Source organism: Equus caballus, chromosome 15 (genome assembly GCF_041296265.1).
Source record: "Equus caballus isolate H_3958 breed thoroughbred chromosome 15, TB-T2T, whole genome shotgun sequence".
In the NCBI taxonomy this organism is placed as follows: Eukaryota; Metazoa; Chordata; class Mammalia; order Perissodactyla; family Equidae; genus Equus; species Equus caballus.
Window position 1 is genome coordinate 48,338,787 of NC_091698.1, and position 14,092 is coordinate 48,352,878.

The 14,092-nt window shown below is 41.2% G+C and overlaps 2 protein-coding genes across 3 annotated transcripts in view; both read right to left on the reverse strand.

The window, feature by feature from the left end:
• GMCL1 (germ cell-less 1, spermatogenesis associated) overlaps positions 1-5,379 on the reverse strand; it is a 47,053-nt gene extending 41,674 nt beyond the window's left edge. Inside the window, exon 1 of the mRNA XM_005615045.4 lies at positions 4,822-5,379. Coding sequence (XP_005615102.2) covers positions 4,822-5,081 — 260 coding nt within the window. The 5' untranslated portion in view covers positions 5,082-5,379. The remainder of the gene's footprint in view (positions 1-4,821) is intronic.
• Positions 5,380-8,129: 2,750 nt separating this feature from the next.
• The window catches only part of ANXA4 (annexin A4), a 61,066-nt gene continuing 55,103 nt past the window's right edge, over positions 8,130-14,092 (reverse strand). For both annotated transcript variants that reach the window (XM_023618958.2, XM_014731105.3), the window contains 2 exons: positions 13,259-13,381; positions 8,130-9,169 (listed from right to left, as the gene is read on the reverse strand). In XM_023618958.2, the coding sequence (XP_023474726.1) occupies positions 9,110-9,169; positions 13,259-13,381 (183 nt within the window). In that variant the 3' untranslated portion in view covers positions 8,130-9,109. The remainder of the gene's footprint in view (positions 9,170-13,258; positions 13,382-14,092) is intronic.

Below are 14,092 nucleotides of genomic sequence, written 5' to 3' on the forward strand. Positions count from 1 at the left end.
CAACAGCAAACAGGTAAGGGTGGGCTTATCACCTGATGAGAGAATTCTAAGGATCTGGAAGTTAGAAAATAAACTGGAATGGAAAAGAGCAGTGAAAGCCACAGCCCAAAATATATCATGAAAGTCTAGATGGAAGTTGAAGCCCATCTGCCTTTCAGAACCCAGGCATTGGGGGATGAGGTCTCAGGGGAAACAAAAGGCAGAAGTGAGAAGTGAGGCAGCAAACGGGGAAACTTATTCCCCTAAAGGTCGCCTCCACTTTGTATGAACACAGAGTACAGATAACCAGAGTACAGATAACTGAGGCATAAAGATCCCCAGGCTCTTCAGGAAAGAAACAGAACAAATCTATCAGGAAGATCTAAGATTTTAGTGTGGGTCTTGGCGCCCCAGACAAAGCAATCTTCATTCTGGCATTTGAGGAATCTGTAGCCTGTTAGATCCTAACCCATTCACCCTGAATCATGGTTCCCAAACTGTGTAAATCATGTGCTCCCAAAGCACCTGGACCACCACAGCAAACTCAGGGAGGCATGTGGAATATTTTAAATTTGAAGGAAACACAGCAACATCTTTCAGATACCACGTAATCTACTATTAGGTTGTTTGGACCTAACTGTGAGATATTTCTTTAGGACCAGAGGTGCCATGAAAAAAATTACTGAAACAGTAAGGGTGCTGTTAACGAAGAAAGTCTGGGAATCTCTGCTCTAAAACAAAGCATGCCCCAGCCATATCCAACTTAGTACTCAGTCTTCCTACTCAAAGAGGCTTAGTAGAAATACATCTACTTACTCAATTAAAACACACACACACACACACACACACACACACCAGTTATTCATTCTTAAATATAAGTGGACAACCGTGGATAACCCAACATGAATAAAATTAGGAGTATTAAAGACTATTAAAGATAGAAATTGGTCCCAGAGGAAATAAATAATTCAGGGAAAAGAAAACTTAAGGAAAAAACCCCAAAACACTCTAATTAGTACATCTAGAGAGCTGAGATTATTACATTTACAAAATAACAGGATGCTATGACAGAGGATTACTCAGAACAAGAAAAAAAAGAGCTGAGCTCTTAGAGACTAAAAACATGGTTGCCGAAATTAAAAAGCCAAAAGAGAGGCTAAATGAGAAAGTTAAGGAAATTTCCCAAAACACAAAGCAAAAAAGACTTAGAAAGAAAAAAGAGAGAAAGAGGTACAATCCAAGAAATCCAAAATCCAGTTCATAGGGGTCCAAGAAAGAGAAAACAAAGATAACAGGAGAAAGGAAATTATGGAAGAAAGTTTCCCCAAACTAAAGTAGTCTCCAGATTGTAAGGATCCAGCGAGTACCAAGGCCATTAAAAAACCCGCATTTAAGTATATTCTGGTTAAATTTCAAAATACCAAAGAAAAAATCGTAAAAGTTCCAGGGAGAAAAAAAAGATCACCTAAAGAGAATCAGACCAGCATCATATTTCTCATCAACACTATAGGCTAGAAGACAATGAAGTAATATCATCAAAGGTATGAAAAATTATTTTGCATTAGATTTCCATACCTAGTCAAAGGATGAATAAAGCGAGAGACTAAATTTACATTTAGATAAGTACAAATTACCTCCTTTTGTACCTTTTCTTAGGAAAATATTTAAGGATGTAGTTCCCTAAAATGAGTGAGAAAGAAAAAGATATACACTACAGAAAACAGTGGATCCAAACCTAGAGATGCGGTGAAAGGAAGTCCCAAGATAAATGCAGACCTAGAGAGCAGTGGATCCAGAATGGAACAGAAGGATGAAGGGACCCAAGAGAGTGGTCTTGGTTTTAAAGGAGAAGGACTCCATGCAAGTGTGTTTGGAAAGACAGAAAAATCTGAAGATATTAAGAAGTATCATTCTTTTGTCAACAAAGGGGGGAAAAGGTAGAAACTCTAGGAAAATAAAAAAGCAATACAATGAAAGGTATTATCTCAAGATAAAATGAAAACAGGGCCCAACTTTAAGCACTTGATGGGACACAAGAAAAAGATTTCATTTAACTACAAGGTTAGAAAATTTCTCCAAGAGAAAAAGTGGGGGCTGGCCCAGTGGCGTAGTGATTAAGTTCCCATGCTTCGCCTCGACAGCCGGGGTTCACAGGTTCAGATCCCAGGCGTGGACCTGGCACCACTCGTCAAGCCACGCTGTGGCAGCGTTCCTCGTAAAAATGGAGGAGGATTGGCACAGATGTTAGTTCAGAGCCAATCTTCCTCTCACACACATAAAAAAGTAAAGAAAAAAAAAAAGAAAAGCAAGGGGTTGTGACACTGGACCCAAGAAGTATGATTTATAATCCTAGCACACTACTGGACTCTGCAGTAAACAATATTTACATAATTATAACAACAAATACTGTTTACAAGATTTCGATTTTTAGAGACAATCTAGGGACATCAAACATTCAAGATCAGGTTGCAGAAGAGTTGAGTTTTAACAGTCTGTTAATGTAAAGCAGGCAGTTGACAAAAGGTATGAAGTGAAAGGTGGACCTGGAAGCCGAAGCTTTTCAAGTAGTTGGTTGAAGTGGGTGAACACACCAGATAGATAACCTCAAGAAGCATATTAGTGCCAACATACAAAATTCTAGGTCTTAATATTTTCTTACACCCTTCATTCATGCTGGGCTGAATCAGCCAGGCATCTTCCATTGATATAAAACATACTAAATTCTGAAATGCGTTTTATAATAAAAGTTTGCTCTAAAGACTTTTTCCACTTCAGTCTACTTATGCAGTCCTGGGGTGGGCAAACTTTTTCTGTAGAGGTCTAGACAGTAAATATTTTCAGCTTCGTGGGCCAGACAGCCTCCAAGCGAGTTCTGTCATCATCCCACTGGGCAGTTTCCTGCCCACTGGCCTCAGCCTACCACATCTCAGCAAACTTCTCCACCATCTAGTGGGCTGCAGCCACACGTCCTTCAACATCTGAATCTCAGCTTGGGACAGGTGGTCCCTCTTCCAAGTTTGTTCCTCCCTTGGATATTCTTTCTCAGCCCTAGAAGTAGTGACTGCTCCTTATATCCTCTATTCCTGTATTTTTTAGAGATCTCTTTACCTTAGTAGTTTACCTTCAGTAGTTAATTCCCAGTTACTTGTTAATAATGCTTATATTATGGGGCCTGCCCTGTGGCTGAGGGGTTAAGTACACACGCTCCGCTTCGGCAGGCCAGGGTTTCACCGGTTCGAATCCTGGGCACAGACGTGGCACCGCTCATCAGGCCACGCTGAGGCAGCGTCCCACATGCCACAACTAGAAGGACCCACAAACTAAAAATACACAACTATGTACCAGGGGGCTTTGGGGAGAAAAAGGAAAAATAAAATCTTTAAAAAAAAATAATGGTTATATTAAATTTTCCCTGTTCAAATTACTGTGTGATTTCTCTCTCTGAAATGGACTTTAACATACATATTTTTTAAATGACACTACATATAAGTGGTCTAAATACTAATTAAAAAGCAAAGAATATCCTATTGGATTTTTAAAAAAGCAAGACCCAACTATATGCTGTCTACAAAATACCTACTTTAAACATAAAGACACAGACAAAATGGAAAAGGATACACCTTTTAAACACCTATCAAAAGAAGGTGGTAGTGGCTATGTTACCAGGGATAAAGAGAGACATTTTCTAATGATAAAGGAGGTCAATTCATCAAGGAGACATAATACTTATCTCGGGCTTTCACACCAGGCACTGTGCATTCTATGTGTTCTAATATTTGTCAAACCCCGTAAGGCAAGTATTAGTTTCTCCATTTTACTCACGAAGAAATAAGGCTACTACATTGCAAAATACAGACTAGAACTCAGAATCTGAGCTCTTAAAACTATACTACACTGACTCTCCAAAAAGGTAACTAAACAACGACAGTGGGGGACCATTTTTGTAAATAAATACAAGCATTCATACGCAAAACTGTACGCCAGATTTTATAAACCAAACTATTAAAGAGATTATCTTTGATACTTTTATTTTACAATAAACACCTAACCCTTGTGCAGCAAAAAATTTTTGAAACTTTTTTTAAAGTTTCATTTAAAAAATTACATCTATGTGACCCCACTGATGACCTTAAAAAAACAAAACGGAGCAACCAGACTGTTTATGTGAAAATACATTCTACTTGTAAACTACATTCTAGTTCACAAGTCAATATCCTGTTTTTCAACGGTGAAAAACGGTTAAGCAAGCTGCAGCGCAGCTTCACACATACTCAGGGTCAACGTCCAAGTACCAGAGACTTAGAAAGACTTTGTTCCTGGTAAGGAACAAATGTACACTCCTGATAAACCTCACCTTTACAGTTAAGGAGAACTCCTGTGTGTAATCATCGCCCCTACACTGAGTGCACGACAACAGGGGTGCCCATTTCAGACGCTAAATTTATGTGTCTGTCCTATTTCAGGAACCGGATGCAAAACAACTTATTCTACCGCCACCTACTCAGAGACCACAAAGGTGTATTACGAAGACCGGCCAGCCAGCCCGCCGGGTGTTTAATGAGGAGCAAGCTCTGGCTTGGCGTCTCATCCTGGGGCTGTACCACCACCCTGGCAGCGTCTGTGGTCTACACTGCAGGACACCAGGCGTCTCCCAAGGTGCCCCCCGTCCGCCCTGCATCCGGCCGGCTCCCACATAACCCTATCAAGAGCACGCCGGCGCCTCGCAGGCTGCGGGGTGCCGCATCGCCCAAGGCACCGGGCGCCGGGCTAGTCCCCAGGCCGGGCCGCGGGAGCCCCCAACAGGGGCCGGGGCGGGTCAGCGTGGGCGCGGCCCCCCCGTACCTTCGAGGGGTGTTGAGGAGCCGCTGCTGCTCGTCCCCTTCCTCCTCATCCTCGTCTGTCTCGGAGTCGGGGTGACAGTAGCAGAAGGCCCCGCTGCTCCGCTTGCGCTTGCGGCTGCCCGGGCAGTAACAGAAGCCGTGGCCGGCCGCGTCGCCGCCAGTCTCCTGCCTCCGGGCCGAGCCCCCCGCCCCAGACCCCGGGTCCTGCTGAGCTCGGGCTCGCCCCGGCTGGCGCAGGACTCGGCTGCTCAGCAAGCCCATGGGCCACGGCTCCCTGGGACTTCAGGGAGCGCACCTCAGGGAGCCCAGCGGAGACCGTCTCCAGCCATGGTCCGGCCGCCGCTGGCCCCCGCCTAGCCCGGGCGCCTACACCGCCACCTTCTCGCGCGCAGCCCCAACCGTCGCAGCGCACGCTCACACCTCCATCCTCCGCCCCGCCCGCCGCGACTGGCCGCGCGGTGCGCCGGGAGCGCAGGACCTCGCCCCCTCGATTTCGCAACAAAGCGCCGACCGACGGGCGCATGCGTGCGGCGAGCCTCCGGAAGGGGCGGGGAAAGGCGTGCTTGGCGGGTGGAGCCTGCGCAGAATGAGACGCAGGGGTGGCGGTGGGACCCGCGCGAGTTGTTGGTTTCTGGTCGGCTTGGGTCTCATACCAGCTGGAACTTTGGGGCCGACCTACCTTTAAGCGTTACTTCGTACACTCGTTTTTGTAAGCAGGGCCGCGAATTCCAGCTTATTCATTCTTTCTGCACAGGTTCCCTTGAGCTCCAGATGCCTGCTGGGCCCTGTGCTAGGCAGGGGGCAAAAAAGACAGTGCTGTTTGGACTCTTCTTTGGAGGAGCTCAGCGGTGCTGGGATCACGCCCTGTCGGAGGTGGGCATGGCTTCCTGGGGGAGGAGGACCTAGAATGTGGAGTTTTGCTAGGCCTTTGGGTTTCTTAAACATCAGCCCTCCTCTGCCCTGGAGGAATTAGGACAAACGTTCCTTGCACTCCTTCCCTTGCCTCCTAGCAGCAGTGGGACATCTGAATAGGGTCTGGTACCGGAACTGTCAGGGCTTAAAGTGCCTTCTGGAGGCCCGAGCAAAATTTACATGTGTCTGAGCAAAATTGACAGCTGTCTGCCTCGAGTATGCAGCCGTTGTCAGGGACTCTGGACAGTCAGATTTAACTCCTTGACTCCCTTCTGCTACTTTTTAAATAAAGTATTTATAATGAGATATTTTAAATGAAATATTTATAATGAATTACTCAAATAGGGTAATATGATCACATCCATGGGCCTACCACAAGTAGGATAATCTAAACCTTAAATTTAAATTATACTTGCTTTGATTCATTCTTTTAAATAGAACAATAGAGGTAGGCAGAGGCTCCCTCTCCATGTCAGTCTGTCTGTCTCCACTGTGATGACCACTATGCTGAGAATGGTGTGTATCATTATTCCCATGTATGTTCTTATACAAATACCCATAAGCAATATATTTTCTTTTGCACATTTAGGTATGTAATTAAATGGAATCATACTGTACCTACCATTCTACACCTTTCTCCTCTCTCAAAATTATATTTTTCAGATTTATCTAATTGACAATCTCTAGTTAATTTTCACCACTCTTTGGAGACTAACTCATAATTTATCTTTTCCCTTACTGAGGGAGTTAGGTTGTTTCTACTTTAACGTTCTTATAGAACAATGATGAACACTATGTGCAAGGGATTCACTAAATAGATTCCTAGAAGTGGATTTGCTGGGAACTTTCTACCTTTAGTAGCTATTGCCAAATTGCTCTCTGAAATGACTGCACCAATTTATATTCCCATCAGTAGTATATGTAGTTTGGGGGCGTTAGTGGACTGGTGTCTGACTCAGGCCTGAGAAATCTGTATGGAGAGAGGCTGGCTGAGGCAGCTTTTGGGGGGGTAGGGAGGGGCAGAGAATGATGGCTGCAGGGGGATCAGTGTGCATGCCCAGAATTTGTCAGCACAAAGCATGTGCAAGTGTTTCCCGTGGAACAAGTGTGGGCCACCATAAGACAGCCAGCATGGGATCATCTTAGATTCTGTCCAAGAGGTGTGGGTGGAAGGACCAACAGACTTCAGAACAGAGAACCTGAAGAGTTCCTAGGGGCTGAAAAAGGAAAAATGTATTTGCCTTGCCAAAGGAATCAAAAATGAGTAGTTCGCTGGTGATGGGGGTTGATAAAGGAACACAAAAGAATGCGCACAACAATCCACTTTAAACATCTGCCAACATAGCTGATCCTCTACCACCACAGCAGTAACAGTGGAGTAAGAACCTTTGCTGCTGTTGTTCACTCTCCTGCCTCCTCCTGCTACAACCGGGGCTAGGTTGGGGGTGGGGAAGTATTGGAAGGAAGCCATAGTGGAGAAAGAAGAGAAGCCTACATATCCCCTTTCCCAAAAGCCAGTTTCCTGCTGACGCTAGGCCAGAGCTGAACGAGGGAGGGAGTCTCAACTGTAAATCAGGTTTGGAATTTTGACATATTAATTACTGAAATGACACTGTTTCATGACCTTAAGGGATGGCACAGTAGGACTTCTTAAAACCTAAGCGTGACCAGGAAAGTCATGACTCTATCCTCTATCTGAATTTTCATCTAAAGACAGGAGAACTAGGCCCGATGAAGAAACGTACATGGACAGTGGGAGAGAAAATCAAAGTTGCTTCATAATTATATTCCAGAGTCATGCTTGTTTATATAATAAACATTCCTCAAGGGAAGCTTAATCCTGGCCTCTAGAAGATGTCCAGTCAACAAATGTAATTCTTTTAAAATTTTGGCTAAGTCATATAATTTAAAGATAAAACTATCAAAAAATTGTAATGCTTCCAAAGCCAAATAAAGTTGACTGAGAGATCCCATACTCTTCTGGGTAGGTATCAAAGCTGCAGTAGTATTTCCTATAATTAATTGGAATGACTTAAATATTCATGTAAATAGCTTTCACCAATAGATCAAGCACTTATAATAGGCAAGTAGAAACAAATCTTTATATTTCACCTATCAAAATACAATAGATACTATAGAATAAACAAAGACACATACTCTAAATGTTCTACTTAGAATAGAGAGCATCACTCATTTCTGAAGAATAAATTAAATACATTATATCATTAGTCTTTAGTATATGGGAACATTAGTTATAGCACTAAGCCCACATAAGACTAAATATGTTATTTTCTCTTAAGTTGTAGTTCCTCATAGAAACCGAGTAACATAAGTCCCTTTCAGGGTCTAGGATGAGAAAACTCACAAGTGGCAAAGTCAGTCAAAGAAAGCACATACTTCATTTTAAAGGCACCATATTTTATTAAAGTTATTTTTCCATCTTGGATACAAACTGAACTTTTGAATGAAATCCAAGTACGCATTCAGAATAATTCTGGGGTTGAAAGGCACAGTGCAAATGTAAATTACAAATCAACGAAATCGAAAGTGATTTTTAAAACTAGTTTTAGCACAAAAAATTTCCTTTAAGTAAAAGTAAACTCAGAGCATTACACCATCACCAGGATACCTAGTTTGACAGTTATTTTTCTCCGTTCATCTTCAAGATGGATTAAGACATTAACCATAATATTGTGGAATGTTCGGCATTCATGTTTGGTAAGCAGACACATAGGATCTGTATAACCACACTTTTACAATTTAATTTGTTCAGACAAGTTGGTGATTTTGGTACACTTTACACTTAACCTGGAGAGAGTGAGTGATCTTAACATAAGATGTGATGGAGGAAGTCTCCCAGGCCAAACTCAGGAAAGGTCAATTAACACTATAGACAAAATCTAAACAAAGAGATTTGTGGACACTTTCAAACCATGACTTTGTAAAACAGCAAACTGGATAGATGTTCTTACTGACTATGTGCTCACAATTCCAAATCAAGAAATTACCAGCCACTCTAAAGACAGAATTAGGGAAGAAAAGTGGTTTTAGAAGTCTTCCACTTGAATAGTTTTTCACCAACAAGAAAACATGAAATAATTTAAAATATTCCAATTCCTTTGAAACACAGAGCACATTTTTATTTCTAATTTTAAATCTCCTTTTATGTTTTATAAGCTTTGAAATGCAAGTACAGCTTTAAAGCATCATAATGAGTAATTATAGACGAATAATAGTACAGTCTATATCCTAGGAGGCATCTGTAGGCGTTTTAATTGGAAATAAGCATTGTGAGATATTGCTAATAGCAGTGTAGAAAGATGAAGTTAAAAAAATTTCAAGAGTTGGGAATCCTCTTATCCTTTCTGGATTTTATTTTAATCATCTCCTCCACAGAGAATGAGCAGTACCTTCCTGTAGTCTCCGGATGTGTCACCCTGGCGACAAAGGAGGAGAAGTTACAGTCAGATAAATGGATTTTAAAATGGAATACACAGGGCCAGCCCGGTGGTGTAGTGGTTAAGTTTGTGCACTCCGCTTCAGCGGCCCAGGGTTTGCAGGTTTGGATCCTGGGTATGGACCTACACACCACTCATTAAGCCGTGCTGTGGCGGCGTCCCATATACAAAATAGAGGAAGACTGGCACAGATGTTAGCTCAGGGCCAATCTTCCTCACCAAAAAAAATTGTATCTCTGAGAAAAATCCAGACAAGATTGAAAAAGTTAACCTAGATGACTATAAGCTGTGTATTGTACCCCCAAACCCCCCTGGTACATAGTTGCACATTTCAGTTGTGGCACGTGGGATGCCGCCTCAGCGTGGCCTGATGAGCAGTACCATGTCTGCGCCCAGGATCCGAACCAGCAAAACCCTGGGACGCCGAAGTGGAGCACGTGAACTTAACCAGTTGGCCACAGGGCCGGCCCCGACATATATCTATTAAAATAAATCTTAATATATTCTTGTTCATACTTTGTCTCATTGATCTGCCAAAGAACAAGGATATGTTCAAGTCTATCTAGCACAGTATTTCCATCAATGTCGTCTTTTGCAGCCTCAAGTTTCTCATTTATATATTTGAATGCAATACTATTTGCCACGTAGTTTCATGACAATTTAATCTTTGTTGTGAATTGTTGCCTTTATCAATATAAAGTGATCCACTTTTTATTTAATGCTGTTTCTCTGTAAATTCGTTTTACTTATAATCCCTGCTTTCTTTTTTGTATTTCTCAAATGTGCTTTTCCCTGGCCTTTTTTTTAAAGCTTCTTACATGTCACTGTATTTGAGTTGTTCCATTCATTCATTCATTCATTCATTCATTTATTTATTTATTTATTTGAGGAGGATTAGCCCTGAGCTAACTACATTTATTTATTTATTTATTTATTTATTTATTTATTTGAGGAGGATTAGCCCTGAGCTAACTACTGCCAGTCCTCCTCTTTTTGCTGAGGAAGCCTGGCCCTGAGCTAACATCCATGCCCATCTTCCTCTACTTTATATGTGAGACGCCTACCACAGCATGGCGTGCCAAGCAGTGCCCTGTCGGAACCCGGGATCTGAACCTGCCGGGCCACCGAGAAGCGGAACCTGTGTACTTAACCGCTGTGCCACCAGGCCGGCCCCTGACTTGTTCCTTTTAAACAGCATGGAGTAGGATTTTATATTTTTACCTAACCTGAGACTTTATTTATTATTATAATTTACATTTTTATCTTCTGTCATTTTTTCTATTATTTGCATATTTTATATTTCTATTCTCCTTTTGGCAATTGTTATTGAATGGGCAATGTATTCTTCATTTTTAATCCTTTCCAGTGTTGTGTGAGTGTGTGAATACACATATATATTTACATATTTATATATATACAAACATATAATGTAAATATGTTATATTTATATTGATGTTTCCCCAAGCCAATCAATATTTTTGTACTCCATCATGAATAGTATTATATAGACTTTCCACAATTTATTTGAGTCATACCTTATTGGTTAATAAAAATAATATAATATGTAATGTTATATACTATAAATGTATGACATTATTTATACAAATCTAAATAATGCTATGATAAAATATAATATTTAGTGTACTTTTTTCACATTTCATGAAACAATTTTATTCAAATTCTGTCATAGATTTTTTTATTGTGGTAAAAAATATATATAAAACAAAATTTGGGGGGCTGGCCCTGTGGTCAAGTGGTTAAAGTTCCGCATGCTCCACTTCAGCTGCCTGGGTCCACAGGTTCAGATCCCAGGTGCAGACCTACTCCACTCATCAGCCATGCTGTGGAGGCGTCCCACATACAAAGTAGAGGAAGACTGGCACAGCTGTTAATCTTCCTCACACACACACACACACACACACACAACCAAAATTTGCCGTTTTAACCATTTTTAAGTGTATAATTCAGTGGCATTAATTACATTCACATTGTTGTGTAACCATCATTGCTATCTATTTCCAAAACCCTTTCATCACCCCAATTAGAAACTCTGTAACCACTAAGCAATAACTTTCCATTCTCCTCTTCCGCCAACCCCTGGTAACTTCCAATCTACTTTCTATCTCTATGAATTTACTGCTTCTAAATATTTCACATCAGTAGAATCATACAGTATTTGTCCTTTCGTGTCTGGCTTATTCCATTTAGCATGCTTCCAAGATTTATCCATGTATCAGAAACTTCATTCTTTTTTATGTATCTATGTACCATATTTTGTTTACCCATTCATCTGTCTGATGGACACTTAGGTTATTTCCAACTTTTGGCTATTATGAATAATGTTTACATTGGTGTACAAGTATCTTTTTGAGTCTCTGTTTCCATTTCTTTTGAGTATTTCCCTGGGAGTGGAATTGTTGGGTCATGTGGTAATTCTATGCTTAACTTTTTGAGGATGTGCCACACTGTTTTCCACAGTAGCTGCACCATTTTACATTCACACATCCTCGTCAACACTTTTTATTTTCTGTTTTTGTTTTTGTTTTTAATTATAGCCATCCTAGTAGGTATGAAGTGGTATTTCATTGTGGTTCTGATTTGCATTTCCCTAATGATTCATGATGTTGAACATCCCTTCCAGTGCTTATTGGCCATTTATCTATCTTCCTTGGAGAAATGTCTATTCAAATTCTTTGTCATTTTTCAATTGGGTTGTTTGTCCTTTTGTTATTGAGTTGTAGGAGTTCTTTATAGATTCTAAATAGTAAACCCTTATCAGATATGATTTGCAAATATTTTCTCCCATTCTGTAGATTAGTGCATTTTTATTTTATTATTTTCTCTAAAGAAATCCTAAACATATAATAGCTAAGTAACGGTTACAGTTTATTTTTTAATTCTATAAGTTTTGCCAAGTTGCCTCCTAGAAAAGTTAGACCTGTTTACAATCCTTCCATGAGAGATGGTGAGTTTAACCCAGGCCCTTCTCAATGCCGATATGATCTCTTTAAACTTTGTTAAGGTATTAGGTGAAAAACGATGATTTCTTTTTGCTTGCAACTCATTGTATATTAGTGAGATTAAACATTCTAAATATTTATTGTCCATTTGTGTTTCATCTTTTGTGAAGTGCATGTTTTCTTTTTGCCCAATTTTTCTTTTTGGATTTTTGTCCTTTTTCTTAATGATCGGTAGAAGCTCTTCCTATGGGGATATTAACCCTTATTATATGTCACAAATATATTTTCCCATAACTTCATTTATGGTCATCCCTGAATCTTGTATTTTACTTACAGCTAGCTATATTTCAGCTCTGTAAATAAAGTGACCTCATAGACTCTACAGAAACAGAAACAGGTTCCTGAATGCCTTGTAGACATAGTAACAAACTCTGCAGCTCAAATCCCCTAATAGTTACACCTCTCCAAGCTATGAGTAGGATTCAGAATATTTAATTCACAGAGCAAATCCTGCTTTGAAGTTTACTGTGCACCCAACACCAGCTTCTAGGGAAATGGCTCTTGGCTTTCCTATTCATGAGACCCTTCTGTCTTCCTCAAGAAGTAAAATCCCAGTAATGAGGGTTTTGAGGGATGTGAATCGTTTCTCGTCACTCCCATGCCATGCTAGGACTCCTGGAAGTCTGGTGCCAGGTAAAGAACAGCAATCTAAGATAACTACCATGCTTTCCCATGTTTTCAGCAGACCTCAGCTGGCCCCGGAAGGGTTCTGGGTGACTGATTCAGTTGCTTATCTTTCACTGCAAGCAGGCAGACAAGGAAATTGTGCTCTTAAAAGTATTCATTAAAATATGATCTTTCTCTGTCTGGGATCAAATGAAATAATTACTATATTTAGATGCAAACATTTCCAGCTTCTAACCTGGCAGAGATTTAAACATCTGTGTGAAAGGAGAGAGACTGGAAATCTCTGAATTAGGGGAGCATCTTTCAAGGGAATGACATCTGCAGAGGAGGAAAAGATAAGAAGTATCTAAATAGCTAGGTGAGGACCCCATCCTTTCATCAGAGCTTTCCCCTGGGCCAAGGCAAGCCTCCCATGACCCACCTTGATGAAGGAGTACAGGGACTTTCCATAGAGCCTCTTGAAGTTTGCTCGGATGTCCAACATATCAATCTCTGCTCGAGAAACCATCACTCTGATAAGAGTGTCATCATCGGTGCCCAAGCCCTAAGGAAGAAAACAAGATTGCTGCATATCAAAGCCTCTCTTGTTTTCAGATAGTGCTCATCTTCGGTCTATCAAGGCAAGAGGATGTATGACTCTCCTGATGATGATGTCCTTTGCACCACAAGCCTAGAGGCCTGTGGAATATTGCTCCTCACCATAGTCTTCAAGGCTCTCCACAACCTACCTTTCCAACGTTCTGTGTTCTGACTAGAGGAGACCGCCCTCAGCCGTTCTAGACACATTTCCTGTGTTCTGCAGCCTGCTGGCCTCACCTGCAATGACTCCTCCCCACATGTCATCCTTCCCTCCCCAGCCTTACCCTCCTTCCTACCATGTAAAATCCTCTGATATAAAACTTCCTTTAAGGTCCTGCTCAAATATACCAACTTCTTTATATATTCTTTTCTGATCCTTGTCTCCTAAACAAATATTGAAACAAAATATCCTTTCTTCTGTGTTCCTATAATATTTGGATCCTCAATTATGGTCCTACATTCTCTTTTGTTCTTAAAGGTGTTTTGTATACACCTGCCTTCCTCTCAAGACTAGAAGTTCTTTGAGAGCAAGGACTGCATTTTGATCTTTCCTGCACCTCCCGTGGTTCCCATCAAGGGTGCTTGCACAGAGTACAATGCATGGTTAGGAACTTGGGCTCTGAAGCCAGACAGCCAGTGTTTGCATCCTTGCTCCACTGCTTCCTCACAAAGGACC